Source organism: Heptranchias perlo, chromosome 8 (assembly GCF_035084215.1).
Source record: "Heptranchias perlo isolate sHepPer1 chromosome 8, sHepPer1.hap1, whole genome shotgun sequence".
Lineage (NCBI taxonomy): Eukaryota > Metazoa > Chordata > Chondrichthyes > Hexanchiformes > Hexanchidae > Heptranchias > Heptranchias perlo.
In genome coordinates, this window is record NC_090332.1 from 90,350,909 (window position 1) to 90,372,199 (window position 21,291).

Sequence of the window (21,291 nt, forward strand, 5' to 3'; positions counted from 1 at the left end):
CCATTCGGCCCCACTGGTCTATGCCGGTGTTTATGCTCCACATGAGCCTCCTCCCTCCCCGCTTAATCTCACCCTATCAGCCTATCCTTCTATTCCTTTCCCCAGCCTGTGTCTATCCAGCTCCCCCTTAAATGCATAGAAAGGTTGCAGCAGGGAAGGAAGGCGGCCATTCAGCCCGTCTATACTATTCAGCTCAACTGCTCCCGTGGTGGTGAGTTCCACATTCTCACCACTCTCTGTCAGGATGTCTGTGATTGAGATGGGCACCAGATGTGGACGCGGGTAGTTAACCACTGGCTGCTCCAGATGTTAAAGGGTGTTCCTGAGCACGTCAATGGCCATCAGGCGAGACAGCCTGTGTCTGAACTACAAGTCCCAGGATGCCGTCTAGTGGCGCCGGGTCCCCTGGATGAGGAGGAGCCAGACAGCGGGGGGGAGGAGAGAGGTTTCCCCGGGCGGACGCGACTTTTTTAGTTGAGGAGCGGCGAGCCGGCGAGATGCGCTGCGCTTAACTTTCCGCCGTGAAGATCGGACGGTCCGGACTGGGTTTTCCGCACAATCCCACAAAAAGCTGATCGGGTTGGTGGTGAGTGAAAGTTACATCGGGCGGGGGAATGGGGGGAGATTCGGGGGTTGTGGAATGGACTGATTATATTGCAGTGATTTGTAAATGATTTTATTTTAAATATCCCTGCAGCTGGCGCCCGGCTACAGCGCCAATGTCTCATTTATCCCCTGTATTTAAATCCACCACATTATATCCGCACTGGGGGTTTGGGTTTTACAAAGATTTGGTTTTAATGGTTTAAAATCTGCCCCAGGTGCAGTTACACGGTTTACACGGCACGTCTTGTCATTTCGTGCCCTGGCGCCGGGCTGGGTGATAACAAAGACTTGGATTGTGAGCCCTGGTTTATTGTGAGTGTTGATCCGCTCCGCCGCTCATCACTCGGGATCTGCGGAGAGAGTTTTTAAAAAAAAAACATCGATGCTTAAAATGCTGATGATTGACGGTCAGAAGATGAAATCAGTCCATTTCCAGTGATTAACCCCCCGGGGCGCCGCTCACCCATCGTGTTACTGGCTGTGGGGGGAGCGCCGAGAGTCGGCAGGGAGAGGATGGGCCGAGTGGCCTCCTGCGCAATGACTGTTTCTAGCGGGCTGGTGCTGCGGGCTCCTGTCTGAGCGGGGATGCTGTCTGTCTGTCTGAGCGGGGATGCTGTCTGTCTGTCTGAGCGGGGATGCTGACTGTCTGAGCGGGGATGCTGTCTGTCTGTCTGAGCGGGGATGCTGACTGTCTGAGCGGGGATGCTGTCTGTCTGTCTGAGCGGGGATGCTGTCTGTCTGTCTGAGCGGGGATGCCGCCTGTCTGTCTGAGCGGGGATGCCGCCTGTCTGTCTGAGCGGGGATGCCGCCTGTCTGTCTGAGCGGGGATGCCGCCTGTCTGTCTGAGCGGGGATGCCGCCTGTCTGTCTGAGCGGGGATGCCGCCTGTCTGTCTGAGCGGGGATGCCGCCTGTCTGTCTGAGCGGGGATGCCGCCTGTCTGTCTGAGCGGGGATGCCGCCTGTCTGTCTGAGCGGGGATGCCGCCTGTCTGTCTGAGCGGGGATGCTGTCTGTCTGTCTGTCTGCCCTCCGTTTACTGCGGTGGAAATCTTTGCTCAGGGATTTTAAAGCCGCTTCTCTAATTATTTTCAGCTTGTGCGGGTGAACCGAGTGTTGAATCGAGTTTCTGTAGACTGGGAATAAACAGCCTTTCTCCCGCCTGGTAGATCTGATATCACTCCTTATTTTAAATCGTGCGGTTTTATTGACTCTCAATCTCCATCCCTATCGTGTAATGATTGTAACATTTTCTAAATGTGCACCTGGGCTTGTCGCTGAGTATTTGGGTGAATTTACTTGCAATATATATATTTAAAGTGTTGCGATGCTCTGGTACTTGGTATATTTTTTCTTTTTTTGTGTTTGGTTAAAATGCAGCCAGTGTTTGGGAGGCGAACCGCTGGCCGCAACTTCCCGGTCAGCGCGGGGAAAGAGGCGTGGCCTTCGCGCTGACGTCACCCGTCACTCTGCCGGTCAGCGCGGGGAAAGAGGCGTGGCCTTCGCGCTGACGTCACCCGTCACTCTGCCGGTCAGCGCGGGGAAAGAGGCGTGGCCTTCGCGCTGACGTCACTCGTCACTCTGCCGGTCAGCGCGGGGAAAGAGGCGCGGCCTTCGCGCTGACGTCATTCGTCACTCTGCCGGTCGGGGCGGGGAAAGAGGCGCGGCCTTCGCGCTGACGTCACGCGTCACGCTGCCGTCCTCGGGCCGTTTAAAACAAAATGGCGGATCGGGCAGAGGTTCTCTTTGAGCGGTTGTAATTTTAACTTTAATATTAAAGCACGGAGGGGAAAAGCGTTGGTAAGTTCTGTTATTTCGATTAATCTATTTGGAGTACGCATATTGAAACATAACTTTTACATTAAATTTCAGTAACAATCTAACTTAGCCAGTTTTTATCCGGCCTGCTTTGTATTACGAGGATGTGACCAGAAATTCTCTGCCTTGCCGTGTCTGGAAGCTCTTGAGAAATGATCGTAAGATCCCGTCCCCCCGCGTTTCTGGTGTGTTTTCCACATTTTCCCCGAGAGCTGTGCATGAGTCTAATGGGAAGCAGTGGGAAAAGCCCTTGGCCTCGGGCCCGATGTGGGGGCTTTGTCTGAGCACGTCAGGCGGTGGTGGGCCTCATCCGAGATCAAATGTTTTCTACAGTCGGAGCCCACTGTGGGTGGGTGGAGGAAAATCTTCAATTTTACAACCTTATTAGGGTAACAGTTTATTTCTCCCCCTTCTCGCTTACAGTTGTTCGAGAATCGTTTTCGCTAACAGCTTTGTTTCTCTCGCTAAAATGTTCAATTCTTAGATTGAGTTTGATGCTCAGTTCTTTGGGATGATCTCAGACGTGGTACAGAATTGTGTATTTTTGTTACTGTGTTGAAGATCTTTGTACGGGAAAGGATAGCAAGGGAAAGTGTTTCTGATTGGGAAAACAGCACAGCCCAATCAATCTATCCCTTATTTTTGGAGTTGTAATATCAGAAATTACTGCGGTAGGAATCTATTGCTATTTGGTAAATTTTGTCTAGCCAGTGAGCATTACGTAATATGAAATCTGAAAGATGCCGGGAATGAAGAGTACTTGCTAGGAATTATTTGGATTTGTCATATGGGCAGAGCCTGTCCCTGCAAGCATTGTTCATTTAGATCATCCCACTGGAAAAACATGACAATGTTTCTTCTATTCATGTAATGAGTATAAATTGAAGTAGGTAATTAGAGGGTTAATAAAGCACTAGAAATGAGAAGCAAAAACAGACTTAACACAAAGGAAAGCGTTGCAGAGTGTTGAAGTCATGATTTAATTACCAGGATGTGTATGGAATGATGCAAACAATATGTGGATTATTGTTACGAACTAACTGCCTCTCTTGCAGTAGTTATAAATCATAGAATGTTACAGCACTAGCACACCAAATATTTGGTGTTTTTTTCTCCACATGCGCCACCTAGTTTAATCCCACTTGCCTGCTCAGTCCCCGTACCCTTTCATATTTTTCCAGCAATGATCTAATTTCTTATTAAAATAATTTATTAATTATGCTTCCACCACAGTTTGTGGCAGAAAATTCCTTGTTCTAACCACCCTCCGTGGAAATAATTCTTTTTCTAACCTCTTTTTAATTATTTTTGTGACCTTTTATCTTAAATTTGTGCCCTCTTGTCTGCACTCTGACCCAATGGAATCTACCACGATTTACCTTATCACAACCCTTCATAATCTTGAAGAACGCACTCAACCTTCTCATCTCCAGTGGGAAAAGATCCTAACTCCTCAATTAGTAACTAACCCCTCATTCTTGGTAACATCCTAGTGAATCTGTGGTATATCTTTTCCCTGACTTTTGCATTCTCTCTATTTTAGGGTGCCCAAAACTACACTGATTTCTCCCAACTCGGTTGTTTGACTTCAACTCTACCTCCTTGCTTTTGTATTCTGTGCCTCTAGGTACATGACCAAGGATTTAGTCTGCCTTTTTATGGCCTTTCTAGTTCTGCCCCCTTTTTAATGACCTGTCTATCTGCAAACCAAGGTCTCTCTCCTCCGTTTAATATTTTACAATTTTAAGGTGTATTTCCTTTTCTTCTTTTAGTTTATGGAGGATTCCAGGTTTCTTGCAAGCATTAGTCTGGTGAATTTTATTATGTCCAGGCAAAGAATGGAATAATTGTATGATTATAGTCTGTCATGGGTGTTGCCTTGTATAGTATAGCTTGTGGTATAAATTTTGCTGCTTCCATTGTTTCTGATAATGTAGGCAAAGATTAAAATGTTATAGCTATCAAAATATCCAAGTCCAGAAGCAGAATTGCTTTCACCTCCATCTCCCCCTTAAATGGTTATTATGGATGCTGAAGCCCATTCAGTTCCCATGCAGATGATTTATTTTGTAGTATTTTAAATGAAACTAAAGTTGTGAGCTATCTTAAAACCTCATAAGAAATATATGGAACTAATAACCTAATGGGAATCTATTCCAGATGATTTTTGAAATCTGTTCCAAGCTTGACTGTAAATTACCTTTTCTGGATGAAGTGATTACTGAAGTCTGCATATTTGAGTAATTCACATCCTTAACTGATCATAAAACTCAATTAAACTTGATAGCATATGCTCTACTGAATATTTTGTGCTGCCAATTGGAAAATAAAAGCCCTCAAATTCTTGAATTGAAGCAGTATGCTGTGTAATTAAGAATTGGAGTAATCTTTACAGGCTATGCATCAGTTGGCTGGTACAAAGTAGGGGGATGCAGACCCCATCAAATCTGTGAAAATTGTACAATTTTTTAACCATATCTTTGTAGTCTGAAGAAAAGGCCTTTTAAAAAAAAATACATGGCAGTGATCCCCAAATATGTGGGTTTTTTTAAATGTAGATTAATGTTTCCAGCAGTACTTCAGATGCCTGAGATTATTCCTAAAAAGAGCACTTCAAACATTTAACCATTATTCAGAAGTTGACATTTTCTTGTCTTGCAACCATCCAAAAGCAATGGTAAGCTTTCTTTGCTGGCAATCATAATCAGAGCTTAGAAGCACTATACTCATGTTTTGTATTTTTTTTAAATGTATGAGGGGATGTAACATCTTTGTTTATAGTACCAAAATATTTTCAGTGTAAATATTGGACTCCTTTCAGTATTTAAATTAATCATTGGATATGAGTTAATTGTATAAAGTACATAAATGATTTCCTTTTGAGAACATAATATAATTGAGGTTTGCAGCCACTGGCTTGCAGTTATCCTGTGTTGTCAAGTCTCTTTTAAATCATAGAATCATAGAAATTTACAGCACAGAAGGAGGCAGTTCAGCCCATCCTGTCTGTGGAGGCTGGAAAAAAAGCTACCCAGCCTAATCCCACTTCCCAGCACTTGGTCTGTCGCCTTGTAGGTTACGGCACTTCAGGTGCATATCCAAGTACCTTTTTAAATGCGATGAGGGCTTCTACCTCTACCACCTTTTCAGGCAGTGAGTTCCAGACCCCCCCCACCCTCTGGGTGAAAACATTTCTCCTCAGCTGCTCTCTAATCCTTCTACCAATTACTTCAAATCTATGCTCCCTGGTTATTGACCCCTCTGCTAATGGAAATGGGTCCTTCCTATCCACTCTATGTAGGCCCCTCATAATTTTATACACCTCAATTAAAACACCCCTCAGCCTCCCATTCCAAAGAAAACAACTCCAGCCTATCCAGTCTTTCCTCATAGCTAAAATACTCCAGTCTAACTCCAGAACTGAAGGGTCAACGACCTGAAACGCTAACACTGTTTCTTTCTCCACGGATGCTGCCTGACTTGCTGAGTATTTCCAGCATTTTCTGTTTTTTATTTCAAATTTCCAGCATCTGCAGTATTTTTCTTTTGATATAATGCTGGGGTATGCTGGTGTGTGTTGCTGGTAACAATATAAGGGAGTTCTTTATTGTAGGATTTTTACAGATTTTCTTGGACCAGGCCACGAGTAACAAGATAATTCCATAGTTGTGGCTGCTTTCGAGTTGGTAAATCGGTGAAGTATTAATGTCTCACAATAACTGTTTCAATAGGCATTTTCTTATATTGTAACTTATTGAAAGAATATTTAGTTACCATAAATGTGCAATTAGCCATAAGATTTATTTTGAGAATGAAACAAACAATGTTCTTGTAATTTAGTCAATAGTTGAAAACATTTTTTTATTCCTGATAAAGTTAATTAAGTCCCCACCTGAACTATGTCCAGGGTTACGTCGAATTACATAGAATGTACAGCACAGACAGGCCATTCGGACCAACTGATCTATACCGCTGTTTATGCTCCACACGAGCCTCCTCCCACCCTTCCTCATCTAACCCCATCAACATATCCTTCTATTCCTTTCTCCCTCGTGTGTTTATCTAGCTTCCCCTTAAATGCTGAGCATCAGTGGGGCGTTACAATTAGCCTCTGTTGCTGACCAGTTTGAAAGGGGAGGGGGGGTTGAAGCGAGAAATCAGCCAGATTTTTGCAGCTGATTGCTACCGTGTGTGTGTGTGTGTGTGTGTGTGTGTGTGATATTTCTGGTTTGGGAATAAAATTTGTAGCTAAAACCGACTTCACAGTTCAGTCTGACCATCTACTCACACAGCTATAATCTGTTTTGGAATCTATTTCGCCCCACATTTTGGCATTCTCTTGTGAAGACTGGTGTTGTAGCATGCATTAAAGGATGCCCTGCCCAGGTGGCCTTTGTTTCTTGGTGAGCCCAGACAGTAGCTTGTTTGCATTCTAGCCCACCAAGGAAGACATTGAACTGATTTTGATCCTGTTCCCTCAGCGCCTAAGCTTGCACTTTCCAGCAGAGATCACTGCATAGCAAATGGGAGCAGGAAACCTTCGTTTCACCCTGTCTCCGTCCCCGTCGTTCCATATCTCTGCTAAGGTTTTTACTACTGGGCCAGGGAAAATTTAGAATGTTTATCATCAATCTTCACACCAGAGCAGGTAAGGCATTTGCCCATTGACTAGTCAGAGCTCCTAATTAGTAGCTTTAATTATCAGCTATTTTGATCATTATATCTACTTGTGGGATTTTGTTCTACACATCCCAGAAAGTGGAAATGTAGAACAAAAACTGGGATCAAAATAGCTAATTTGCTCCTGTCCGGCACCAATGTTCTGGCAAGTACAGTAGATTTCTTTGGGAAAAGTAGATCTATCCTGTATTTGGATACGAATCAAAAATGGTCAGCATGTGGTTTCCCCAGTGACTCAGCTGATTAAGACAGTGAGTAGTTGAGTGATAGTGTCTGGGAACGTCCCAAATTCAGTTCTCCTGTGCTGAGTGAAGTCCTTTTAGCTGGGACAGTACATATGCAACAGTTGGCCTTGGTACCTCTACATTAAGGAGGAAGAAAATTATCTGGAGTTCCTTCCCCTGCTTGGAATTCAATGACCTCTGCAGGAAATAGATAATCTGTGCACGCACACATTATCTGAAGATAGGATGGCATTTGACTATGTTGCAGTTCATGTTTTAAAAGAAAATGGCCATTTAGAGGAGGGAAAGGAAGGGGGAAAAAATGGTGGAAAGGAGGAAGGCAGCACATTCACTGAACTACTGAGGCCGTGCCTTTAACATGGGATTCGTGGATTTTGTCATTTTCGCTCTGTGATTTTCATTGTTCTCCAGATCTATCCTTTTTTTTGGTGTATATCTGAAATGTGATTCTGGTGTATCCTAGACTTGGATTTGGATTTGAACTAGACTGCTTGGGGTGCACTTAATTTGCATCTAACCAAAATTTCTACATTTAATCAATATACACATCACTATTTAATTACAAAGCCTCGTCTGTGTACTAAAAATGGGAAATACCTCAGTTTGTAAAATCATGGTGGCAGATTTAATCAAATGTAGCTGATCTTGCTTTCTGGGATTTTGTAAGTCATATTAAAGAGTACTGTGTACATGGATTGAATTTGAGTAGATCCAAATTATAAATTCACCTAATTTAAAAAAAAGTCACTTCAAATCCAAAGCCATGTTAGATTAGTATATACCCCTTGTGTGAGCAGGATTTGCAGCAAGCAAAACAGATATCTACACCAGATGCACACAGCCCAACTCCTGCATCTGCCCCACCTTTCCTAAACTGAGACTCCCAGGGATACTGATGAGCTTTGTCTCCAACTATTTATCATCTTTTCCCCTTCTCTGTTCTGTGACCCATTAACATCAAATGAAATGCTGGCTGTTGATTGTTTTGTTTTTATTTGGGTTTCCTTTGCTTTTGACGTTTTGATCATGGCAGTTATTATAGCCCTAATTATTTAAGCAACAGTCTGTTGGGTGCAGCAGAAATACAAAACATCAGACACAATTTCTAGTTACATTTTTAAACTGTTTAAGAATATTTTTCTAGTCCTGACTAGTTCCGTTCCTTAGTTGCAGATAACAACAAAGTTCACTATATTTAAACAAGGTTATGGGATTGGGCTGGAAAGTAGAGTTGAGGTCGACTATTAGCCATGATCTTATTGAATGGCGGAGCATGCTCAAGGGGCTGACTCCTGCTCCTATTTTTTATGTTCTTTATGTAGGTAACACATTGTGAAATTTCATTACTAAAATTGAATGTTTACCAATCGTGCTTAACAAATTTCAGGTGTGTTATACTACAGGTGCCAATATCCAACCAGTGCCTGTAGAATATGATGGGTATTTGGCAGCCTTGAATTACATTGCATTCTTCTCAGCGACAAGGGAGCATGCAAGTGTGCTTGCTCAACTTTAATGTTGGAACAGGAAGAAGAGTGTGGGCTCTTTCCTGACATTGAAAACATTCAAAGGGAAATTTTAAAAAGTTCCCAGCACAACCTCCAGTGGTATGAGATTACCCCCTGAAGATGAGCACATACCTCTTGCCTTTAGTGTGATCGGCTGAGTTACACTATTGCTTTTGCACTAATGCAAACTCAAAACCACTTTGCATCGACATAAGTGATTAGTCTAGCAGTAAGTGGTTACCTTTATCCTGGCATGAAATCACAAATAATTGTCCTTTTGGCTAAAGAACAGTCTGTAGAAACTAAATTTTTTTTTCTTTGCTCTACTTGTAAAGTTCATGTTAAGTTTGGGTTGTCTTATGATTGTTTCCTACTTGTCAAACTTTTCATTGTGTAGGCAGTTTCAGTCTGTAACTTTACAACTGTATATGTGTAACTGTTGTATTTTTGAGTAAGCCCACACAATAAACCAAAAGTGACAAATGTGATTTTTGTCTTTGGGAGTGGAATTATATTAATTTGTGTATCGCCTGCTGTTTTGACTATGTTTTGTATTATGTAGCACAGTATTGAACAATTTTGATGCGGAGTTGTCGAGCATGTAGATTTCTTGATATTAATGTTCAGTATTGGAGCTCTTAACAATTGGGGGAAAATTTCAGAAATAGTCATGCCCTCCTTTGCCTGTATCGCAGTTCAAGTTTTTTGAAAGAAGCATTTTATAAATCAAATATATGTAGTGCAGCAGAGGGATTATTCTGAGTGAGACTGAGGCATGTAAAATGAGCTAGTGATCAAATTGCTGTGAATTTAGTAATCAGCCTCAATCTTATCCAGTGTTGTGCTTACGCTGTCCTTAAAATGTACATTTTAGGCTGGTTATTGAAATTAAATTTTGAAATGCACATTGCATGTAGAATAACAGTGAATATTGCCATTAACTCTGTAATGCAGAAATGACAGCATGATGTGCAAACACTTCCAGGTCCCTTGATGAATGAGGAAACAGTTGCAGGAAGTTACTGTATTCAGCTTATCTGAATGCAGTATCTTGGAGGCAAGGTTTTTTTTTTGGCCAATTTTCTCCTCTGTCCCTCTCTTCTCTCCCCTTTTCGAAAGTGTGGACTTGTGACTGAATTTTTTTTTTGACATTTGCCCTCGAGTACCTCATCCAAGTGGCCATTCTTCTTGCGAGCCTCGACACTGAATGTTGGCAATGTCCATTTTTCCAGCAGGTTGGGAGCAGGATTTGTTTTCTCTTTCTTTGGTTGGGGAGGGGGGGAGGAACTGACAATCACAAAGGAATGCTGAGGTCAATAGCTGTGTTCCTACTGAAACCTGGACTGGGATCAGTTAATTCACCATGAACTGGGATTCAAACCTTCCAATCTTCTGGTTTTTATAGTTACATGCTGTCACTGAGCCCTCAAGATTTCCATTTTTAGTTCAGACATGTGGTTTAATGTATGCTGTCTATCAAGAACACTCCCATTCCACATTCAGGAGCTGAACTTGTATAATAACTAAAACTTGCATCTGTTTGTTTTTGGTAGTAGTTTGATATTTGACTTTTGTATACAGGACCATAAGAGACAGGAGTAGGCCATTCAATGAGATCATGGCTGATCTGATTTTTACCTCAACTCCACTTTCACTTAACACAATAGCAACTGGATCATGGTCTCCATGCGAAGCAAAACAGGGACATACTTTAAGACGTGGTTTGTCTTCTATCTTTGCATCTAGTGTTATCTTATCCACACAATGGGATACTAGGAAATTTGTTCATTTCTAAATGTGCATACCGTGTTTCACAATTGAGTGTTACTGAGCATGTTTAATCATGTGCCGAATGTTTTACATTTATATATCCTCTTCAGTTCTCCAATTGCCAATTGAATTTAATTTTTGTTAAGCTTCTGTGAATGGGTCTAGATGGTTTTCTGGTATTGTTTTAAAATATCCAACAGATGCTACCTTCACCTATTAATTTACTTAGAATACTTAGCAAAAATCTATATTGGGCCTATGTAATCAAACCTCATTTCACAATAGTACACCTCCCCTTGAGATTTTTAATAATCTAATGTTTTGAAGCACAGATCTATTTAAATCCAAGCAGCTTTTCAATAATATTATGCAGGTGCTTGTATCACTCCATATTTTTGTGCCCTCAAATAAACTGAATCTTTTTGCTTTTTGTAGGCTGCTCAGCATCCTTTTATTGTGAGCACAAAGTTATTTAGCTTTTCCTTTTTGACAGATGGTTGGGCAAACACTTTTTTTACTAAGAATATGCTTCCCTCCATTTTTAAAGAAGGTGATTCCACATAATTCATGTCCTGTATTACTTTAATGGATGCTAACTTATGCTTCAGTCAACCTGCATTGTCTATTTAGCATCTGGGCACATAATTGTAGGTCATTATAACCTACAGCCATCAAACATATAAACAGTATAATTTAAACCAGTAGCGCCCAGGACCTCAATCCTGCTTTGTATCTTATATCTTATTCAATTCCTTGTGGTTCCTGTTCCGAGTATGCACAGCTTGTGTGCCCTGTCCAGTAACCTCTTGGCTTTCTTCCCTCTTTTTTTAAACCCCTCCTCTGACTTTGTGTCAACCAGGTGCTTGCCAGAGAATCTATTTTTACCACCACCCCCCCCCCCCCCCCCCCCCCAAAAAAAAATTTCATTTTTTTTCTGCTTTCAACAGGACAGTCTAGGAACAGTTTTGGTGTAATTTATATTTGTTTTAGTGTAACATACTTCCCATATTTTCCCAGTGCTAAACTCGTCCTCCACTTAGCTTTCCCCCCCCCCCCATTTGTGTGTCTCTGGAGATTGTAATGTTGTCTCATTGATCTGATGGTTATGAACTGCTTGTTTCATTCTCCATTTTGACATCAACTTGATGGGTTAATTGAATTTCTGCTTTATGATCACACTTGACCATTCTTATTCATTCCCCCCTCTGTTCTTGCCCCTTTTTGTGGAATTTTTTTCAAAAATAAGTCTTGACCATTGTGGACTATAGAGGTCAGTATTATCACCAGGAATTCATTCTTAATGTATGTGTACATGGTTCCATTTAAATTTTGAATCAAGTGTTTTAGCTTGGTGCTTGATAATGGGGCATTCTTCTCTTTCCAGTTATTTTTAACAACGGACAAAGTGCATTTTACTTGCCTACTATCTGTACATTCCTGGTGCCTTGTCATTACTCTATTTTATGGTAAGCTTTTTTAGTGCAAAATCCTAGCCCTGAAACCAAGTAAAAAGCGCACATTGAATGGGTGCACAATTACTGTATATATTTATTTTAAAAAGTTGGAACAGTCTGTCCATTTACAGCTGTTATTGGACTTTATGATTTGCGGTAGACTTAAAAAAAAAACTGGTTTGATGCTACTGAGCCGCTAAAGCAAAAGTTCAAACTTCATACGGTCATCAGGATTCGAGGTTGCCATAGACTCTAATTTGAGGCTTGATCTTAAACTGTGACTCTTGATATTTTAACGAGTGGCACTCGAACACTTGCAGTAATTAAACTCTCATGAAAAACTTTAGCTTTGGTTTCCTCTTTGTGGTTTCTGGAGTCTATTCCTGGCTCCCGAGGTGCTTCACAGGAGCGATTATCAAACAAAATTTGACACCGAGCCACATGAGATATTAGGACAGGTGATCAAAAGCTTGGTTGAAGATTGGTCGAAGGTAGGTTTTAAGGAGCATCTTAAAAGAGGAGCGAGAGAGAGGGGCTTAGGGCCTAGGCAGCTGAAGGCACGGTCGCCAATGTTGGGGCAATTAAAATTGGGGATGCGCAAGAGGCCAGAATTGGAGGAGCGGAGAGGAAATTGTACATATTGACTCTCGTCTCGAGGATTAGTGAATCTGAAACTCTTCAGTCTGCAAAACTGAGGACTTTTAATGTATTAAAATTATCCCATTTAAAATTTATTAATAATAATGCCAAATACTGAATACCAGATTAGTATTGGGATCACAAAGCTGTCCTGGGAGGTCTTGGGTTCTGATGAGATAAAAAGCTGAGATAAACCGAAAAGAGAATTCGGTAGATAAGACTGTGCACCAACAATGGGAAACTTTCAAATGGGGGATTATTTGGGTACAGACTAGACAAATTCCCATAAGAAGTAAAAAAAAAAAAAAAAAAATGTTGCAGCAAAAGTTGTAGTTCCTTGGATGAGTTGGGAAATTAAAATAAGATTCCAGGAGGCATATGACAAATCTAGGGCTAATAATATGGAAGACTATCAATTTAAAAAAAAATTCATTCATGGGATGTGGGCGTCACTGACACGGCCAGCATTTATTGCCCATCCCAAAGTGCCCTGGAGAAGGTGATGGTGAGCCATCTCCTTGAACCGCTGCAGTCCGTCTGGTGAATACAGAAGAGAAGCAACACGAGGCATATGAAGAAAACTGGCAAGTAACTTAAAAGGAAATAGTAAAGGATTTTATAAAAAGGTTAAAAAGTTAGAGTAGGGCCAATCAGAGATACTAAATGAATATTGTCTTGGTTTCAGAGTTCAGGGAACAATCCATAAACTCTGAAGGGGTACAAGAGGAGAGAGTGGAGCAATTAGATAGGATAACTGTATAGATAAGGGGAAAACTGGTGAAACTCAGTGGAAAAGACACCTAACCCTGACTGCATGCATCCTAGAAAGGGATTGGTGAGTTAGTAACTAGAAGATACACATTTAAAATCAACAACAAAAAAAACTTGCATTTATATAGCATCAGGCCATCGCAAAGCATTTCACAGCCAGTGAATTACTTTTGAAGTGCACTCATGGTTGCTGAGCATGCCTATATAACAAATTTGCATGTAGCAAGGTCCTAGAAAGAGCATGAGATGAATAATCAGATAATTTGTCAGCGGCAGTGGTTGAGAAATAAATGCTAGGGGAACTGTCCCAGTGTCCTGGCTATTTTTCTTAAAAGATCCCATGGTATTATTTGAAGTCCACTTGAGCAGACAGATGTAGCCTCTGTTTAATGTTTCAACTGAAAGATGTCGCCTCCAACAATGCAGCACTCGCTATGTACTGCACTGAAGTGTAAACCTAGATTATACTGCCGTAAACCCTGCAGTGTGGCTTGAACCCATCCCTTTGTGGCTAAGAGGCAGAATAATACCACTGATCCAAACTGACACTTGGGAGAAGATCAACAAAAGAATTAAGGGAGAGGTTAGAATCTTTTCTTTTACATAGTTGATTATGACATGGAATGTCCTACCAGTAATACTGATGGCAGCAGAATCCATAATAACTTCTAAAAGGGAAGTGGATAAATGTTTAGAAAAGAAATATAAAAGGGTATTGGGACTGAGTGGTTAGCTCTTTGAGAGCTGGTGCAGGGACAAATGCCAATTGGTGGTCTGGATTTCACTGATATGTGACTGGCATATGAATTGCTTTATTGTGTGTATATGTGTATTTTTGTTTTTGCCCACTGAAACTGAAAGAATACCTAGCAGTAAAATTTAAAGACTCCAATTCCAAATGTGGGTGTGGGGTGACCATTTTGAATTGCACTAGGGTATACTCTCTAACTGGTGATAGTGGAAGCAATTTGAGGTGACTGTTGTGATTCTTTTAATTTAGTGTATTGTGTAATAGTGTTAATTGCCTTTGTGTGTTCGATCTGTAGCCTTTTGATGCCAATGTGTCTAGTGGCAAAATTTCAGCTGCATATAAGCCTTGTATTGATTTGAAGTGGTAAGTGAGGGGGTTATTTCTGTGCAGTGGCACTTAATAAATTTTAATGTATTTTTCTTGACTGGAAACTAAAATCTTCATGTTAACTCTGGTTATAAATTGCATTTGGGGCAATGGCAGTGTTGTCTGTTAAAGCTCCCAGGACCTAGTGGTAATTGATGGACCCGAGGGACTAGAAAGAAAATAGTTCAGTCTATGAAGCTGAAAAATTATGGCATCGCTAATGTGGAAATATGAAAAATATTTCCACAGTTCCCAGACTACGTACATGTGTTATAAATTTAGAAAGGGTTTTAGTGATCTAGAGTCTCCTGGATGTCAAGGAGCATACAGGGTAGGATAAGGCAAAAAAGGGAAGCTTATGTCAGATACCGAGAGCTCAGTACTGCAGAAAGCCTAGAGGAGTATAGAAGGTTCACTCGGTTAATCCCGGGGATGAGGGGGCGGACATATGAGGAGAGGTTGAGTAGATTGGGACTCTACTCATTGGAGTTCAGAAGAATGAGAGGCGATCTTATTGAAACATATAAGATTGTGAAGGGTCTTGATCGGGTGGATGCAGTAAGGATGTTCCCAAAGATGGGTGAAACTAGAACTAGGGGGCATAATCTTAGAATAAGGGGCTGCTCTTTCAAAACTGAGATGAGGAGAAACTTCTTCACTCAGAGGGTGGTAGGTCTGTGGAATTTGCTGCCCCAGGAAGCTGTGGAAGCTACATCATTAGATAAATTTAAAACAGAAATAGACAGTTTCCTAGAAGTAAAGGGAATTAGGGGTTATGGGGAGCGGGCAGGAAATTGGACATGAAGCTGAGTTCGGATCGGTCAATGCCCTGTGGGTGGCGGAGAGGGCCCAGGGGCTATGTGGCCGGGTCCTGCTCCGACTTCTTGTGTTCTTTAGATTTGTGGTTGGGATCAGATCAGCCATGATCTTATTGAATGGCGGAGCAGGCTCGAGGGGCCGATTGGCCTACTCCTGCTCCAATTTCTTATGTTCTTATGTTCTTATGTAGAAAGTGTAGGGGTAAAATTAAAAAGGAAATTTAGGAAAGCAAAGAGAGGGCATGAAAAAAAATATTAGCAAGTAAAATCAAGGAAAACCCAAAGATGTTTTATAAATACATTTGGAGCAAGAGGATAACTAAGAAAAGAGTAGGGCCTATTAGAGACCAAAAAGGTAACCTGTGTGTGGAGGCGGAAGATGTGGGTATGGTTCTTAATGAATACTTTGCGTCTGTTTTCACAAAAGATGGGGATGATGCAGAGATTGTAGGATTAAAGGAGGAGTGTGAAATATTGGATGGGGTAAACATAGTGGGGGAGGAAGTTTGACGTTCTTTTGAAAGTCGATAAATTGCCAGGCCCGGATGAAATGTATCACAGGCTGCCAAGAGAAGCAAGGGAGGAAATAGCGGAGGCTCTGACTGTCATTTTCCCATCCTCTCTTGCTACAGGCATGGTACCGGAGGACTGCTAATGTACAGTTGTTTTAAAAAGGGAGAAAGGGATAGACCGAGTAATTATAGGCCAGTCAGCCTAACCTCGGTGGTGGGCAAATTACCGGAAACAATTCTGAGGGACAGTATTAATCGTCATTTAGAAAGGCAAAGATTAGTCAAGGACAGCAGCATGGATTTTTTTTTTAGGAGGTAACAAGGAGGGTCGATGAGGGTAGCACATTTGATGTAGTCTACATGGATTTTAGCAAGGCTTTTAACGAGGTTCCACATGGCAGATTGGCCAGGAAAGTAAAAGCCCATGGTACCCAAGGGGAAAGTGGCTAGTTGGATCCAAAATTGGCTCAGTGGCAGGAAGCAAAGGGTAATGGTTGATAGGTGTTTTGTGACTGGAAGGCTGTTTCCAGTGGGGTTCTGGAGGGCTCAGCACTAGGTCCCTTGCTTTTTGTGGTATATAGCAATGATTTAGACTTAAATGTGGTGGGCATGATTAAGAAGTTGGCAGATGATACAAAAATTGGCTGGGTGGTTGATAGTGAGGAGGAAAGCTGTGGACTGCAGGAAGAGATCAATGGACTGGTCAGGTGGACAGACAAGTGGCAGATGGAATGCAATCCAGAGAAGGCTGAGGTAATGCATTTGGGGAGGGCAAACAAGGCAAGGGAATACACAATAAATGGGAGGATACTGAGAGGAGTAGAGGAACAGAGGGACCTTGGGAGTGCATGTCCACAGATCACTGAAGGTAGCTGGACGGGTAGATAAGGTGGTTAAGAAGGCATAAGGGTTACTTTCCTTTACTAGCCAAGGCATAGAGTATAAGAGCATGGAGGGTGTGCTAGACCTGTATAAAACACTAGTCAGGCCACAGCTAGAGTACTGCGTTCAGTTCACATTTACAGGAAAGATGTGATCGATTGCACCAGAGAGGTTGCAGAGGAGATTTACGACGATGTTGCTAGAACTGGAGAACTTTAGCTATGAGGAAAGATTGGATAGGCTGGGGTTATTTTCTTTGGAACAGAGGAGGGTGAGGGGAGATTTAATTGAGGTGTATACAATTATGACAGGACTAGATAGAGTAGGTAGGAAAGACCTATTTTCCTCAGCAGAGAGGTCAATAACCAGGGGGCATAGATTTAAAGTAATTGTTCAAGGGGAGTTGAGGAGAAATGTTTTCATTGAGGTTGCTGGAACTCACTGCCTGAAAGGGTGGTAGAGGCAGAAACTCTCATCACATTTAAAAAGTACTTGGATGTGCACTTGAAGTGCCGTAACGTACAAGGTTACGGACCAAGAGCTGGAAAGTGGAATTAGGCTGGGTGGCTCTTTTTCGAATCGGCACAGACACGTTGGGCCGAATGGCTTCCTTCTGTGCCGTAAATTTCTGATAGTGAGAGTAAGTTGATAAATTTAATAGTAGCTTCACATTTGGCTCCACAGAAATTATCTTTTGAATTGTGTATTGGTTTTAAAACTTTACAATAAAAAATTATAAACGCAGAGAGGGAGGAAGAAGGAAAGAATGCTTTTAAAAAGAACTTTTGGCTTGAAGAATGGATGTCAGTTTTGAATGTTTTAAGAGCTTGCTAGCTACATATGTGACCAGAGAGCATAGTTGCACCCCCTTAGCACAGGGAAACATTGAATAGCTTTCTATCACATACTTAATATTTTTGTAATCTGAAGTTGCACTGGAAATGTGTTGAGAAAACATAAACACAAATTTAGGATTGAGATGCTATCATAAATGTATAGTCATATTCTTGACTAACAGTCAGATTAAAATGCTATAATGCACTTGTGGAAATGAAATATGAAGTATAACCTCAGGGAATAGAGTATATACAAATTATAAATATAGGGCACCTGTACTTAATACCCACATTTCATTATTGCCTCTAAAGGATTAGAGAAAATAAGAATTAATATAAATGAAGTATATGTGGGAACGATAAATTTTTAATAGGCCGCTTAGCCATTTGAATATAATTATTGTACCGGAAAAGTGATTTTAAGTAAAAGTGAATCCAGCTCAACATCATTCAGTTGACTATTTGTATCCTCATTTTTAATGAGAGATAATGTGTGAAATAAGAAATGCATATTTACAATCCAAGATAATTCGATTGGTGGGCCTTTTTTACTGCCACATGAAACTTTCCTCCAATTGGATTACATCCTTCCTTCTAAATTTGCCCTGAGTTTTGAGGTGTTGTCAAAGATGCATGTTAGTCAATGTGTACTAAATATTTGTGAATTTTCAAAACTCTATTACCTCTGTTAGAAATTATCTATTATTAGTGTCAGCTGTTCTAAATTCATGCTCTGAATTGTAGTAATCTGTATTATGTATTGTGTATTTTTTTTACAGAAACTTTGAAAACAAATAATGAAAAAGCTGTGTAAAGATTCCAGACTCTGAAGAAAAGTATAAAGTGTGCTAAACCACCTAGTCCAGCTCATGTTTTCTCCTGATCAAGAAAATCTTTCTTCATCCACCAAAGCACCCATTAAATATGGAGAAATCATTGTGTTAGGGTATGCATTTGTGTGTGTGTGTTCGGGGTGGGGTGGGGGAGGTGAAGGTTTCTGAAGCATCCTTTTGCTGTGCATTTTAAACCATTTGTTATTTAGGTAGAAATAGAACTACAGCGTCAACCCTCTTTTAAGACCCTGCTAAAACCAACCTCTTTGACCGAGCTTTTCATCACCCCGCTAGTATTGCCTCCTTTTGCCCAACGCCGATTTTTTTTTTAAATTACACTTCTGTAAAACATGGGGCATTTTTCTACAATAAAAGTGCTATATAAATGCAGGTAGTTTAGATTGTTTTCCTATATTTTGTTTTGGAGAAGCTCAACATGTTTGCCGCTTCATTCTTTTCCTATTACTGTTTTTCTTTTTAAATTGCATTTGAATTTGGGAAGGTTTCCCAGTTCAGAAATACTCTTGCTTGACAGATCCATTCAGGATCTCTTCGCCTACAGTAAATTGCCCTCTTCTTCTGCACATTTCCTGATCATTAAATCTAAAGAGAAGTGGAAGATTTTTTTTTAAAAAATGCTGCTGAACTAGTTACCTTTATGAATACTCCAAAAAAGTGTCATTGGAATTATCACAATGAAGACCTTTTGAAGGAGTTTTCTTTTTAATTGAGAATTTATTTTGAAAGTAAACCAGCATTAGACAAAAGAGGAAGAAACCTCTGATGGTTGATGTGAAGAGGAAGTATTTTCACATGAATTATTAAATAAACTTAAACCGCAATGCAGGAGCAGGGTACCTCTTTATTCCTGGGGTTTATGCGTCTATACAAAATACATACATATCGGGCCACCAATTTTCTGTGAAATCATTAAACTTGGCTGCAGTGGTGAGAAGAGTAGGGTTAGAAGGTGGCACTTAAATTTCATGTTACTGAAAATAGCTTCTAACAGAATACATGTTTTTCTGTGAGGCTAACAGACTTGTTTTTAAGATCAGAAACATAGATTATGGACTGAGATGCACCCTTAAATGTATAGATTTCCTAATTTAAACACCTGGAATTATTTGGGAAAAAGCTGTGGTGATAATGTGCTCCTCAACCTCCAGTTTCCATTTCCACCTGTTTTTTTCGTCCTTACTCTCATCTTCCTCTCCCTTCCCCTGTCCATTTCTCCGCCCCCCTTTGCAAAACTCCTTTTGGTGGTCAAAGAGTTAGGTTTTAAGGAGGCCCTTAACGGAGGAGAGATACAGAGGTGTTTACAGTTGACCATTGCATCCGTTACCACCTCTTCACCGTAGTGCCTTCTTATGGTTGCCGTCTCTTACAGTGACGTAGCCCCAGGTCCTATTCTTGGCATGCTCTAACAGAGGCACTACTCAACTGTGTTAATGCATTACCTGAAACAGCTTTCAGGTCATGTAGAAATTTGGTCTATTCATAATATGCAACAAAAGCATCCTATATCGTGGACATTTGGTATTCAGAGAGTTAATACGCCTAACGAAACTTACCCTGAAAGCAGTAGAGTGTAATTATTTAAAGTAACCAGAGTTTAGGACTTATTTGGAATTCTAAATTTTTAATGACAAGATTTGTAGTTTATTTTCAGTATTGGATTTCTTCTTCTGTCCCATAAGGTACAATGGATCTCTGCCAAATGGAGACCGAGGACGAAGAAAAAGCAGATTTGCTTTATTTAAAAGACCAAAGCCGAATGGTGTGAAACCCAGCACAGTACATGTCACCTGTACACCTCAGGCAGAGAAGGTATGTCTTTGAAGCCAGCAATTTCCAGTTACACATAGACTGAGACCTTGTTTATCCTGAACCCTTAAATCTGAACAGTTATTTTCAAAGGCTATATGCACTAGAACGACCAGAACAAAAATGTTAACTCTGTGGGCTTGGTTGCTTAGGTTTTTGTCAGAGTTTAGTTTAGTGAGCAAGGCAAAGAGCTGGGATGCAGCAGAGAAATCTGAACAGATGGTGATGATTAAGTCCATGAGCCCCTCACACTTGTTGGAGGTGAGGGTAGAGGAGGCAGGGGAGAGGGAGGGGTTTAAGGAAACAGTTTGTAGTGGAGAAAAGAAGCCGGGTGTTGCCTTGAATTCCAAGATGATCCTGGAGTAGTGAGCAGCTGTGGTACAGGAGAGTAGTGCTTGATGTGGTCCAGCCAGGTCTGGCGATGGACAGTGAAGCTAGTTGTGTGCCAGATGCGCCTCTTGGACTTGAGGGAACGAAGCAGGGAGCCGTACCAGGGGAACAACCAGAAATGTAGAGTTAAGATTTTACTTGGGACAAGAGCACCAAGGTGAAGGTGAGCATGTGATTGAGTAGATTGACAGCTTTGAAGTATCATGGTGAATGGAAGGGCAAAGGTTAGGAAGTTAGCAGTTTGTAATTGTAACTGTTAGTGACCTGGGGGAGAATTTTTTTCCAGGGTGGGTGCAGAAGAAAGTGGGATTGGCAGGGAGTAGGGGGTGTGGGTAGTGAGGGATTCAAGGAAGTGGTTGGAGACGGCCTTGTCTGTGATTGAGACTGTGGGAGTAGAGGGGCCACCCATAAGATGGCATGGTTGAGGGGGAAGGAGGGGCTAAGGGAGGACAGGGGGCAGGTCAAATCAGTGGAGAGGGCAAAGTTAGTTGAGATGGAGGTTGAAGTCGCAGAGCAGTTAGTCAGTGCAGCGACTGAGGGAGGAAAGGAAGGAGGATTTCTGAGAAACCCTGGATGAGACTGAGCGCGA

General features: G+C 41.4%; 1 protein-coding gene across 2 annotated transcripts in view; it reads left to right on the forward strand.

Annotated features, from left to right (window-relative positions):
• Window positions 1-468: 468 nt before the first annotated feature.
• Window positions 469-21,291, forward strand: part of peli1b (pellino E3 ubiquitin protein ligase 1b) — a 30,814-nt gene continuing 9,991 nt past the window's right edge. The window contains exons 1-3 of one of the 2 annotated variants that reach the window (XM_067989520.1): window positions 469-586; window positions 18,432-18,598; window positions 20,186-20,315. In XM_067989520.1, coding sequence (XP_067845621.1) covers window positions 18,522-18,598; window positions 20,186-20,315 — 207 coding nt within the window. In that variant the 5' untranslated portion in view covers window positions 469-586; window positions 18,432-18,521. Of the gene's footprint in view, window positions 587-2,296; window positions 2,403-18,431; window positions 18,599-20,185; window positions 20,316-21,291 lie in introns of those variants that run through there. The other variant, XM_067989518.1, reaches the window with a different exon arrangement.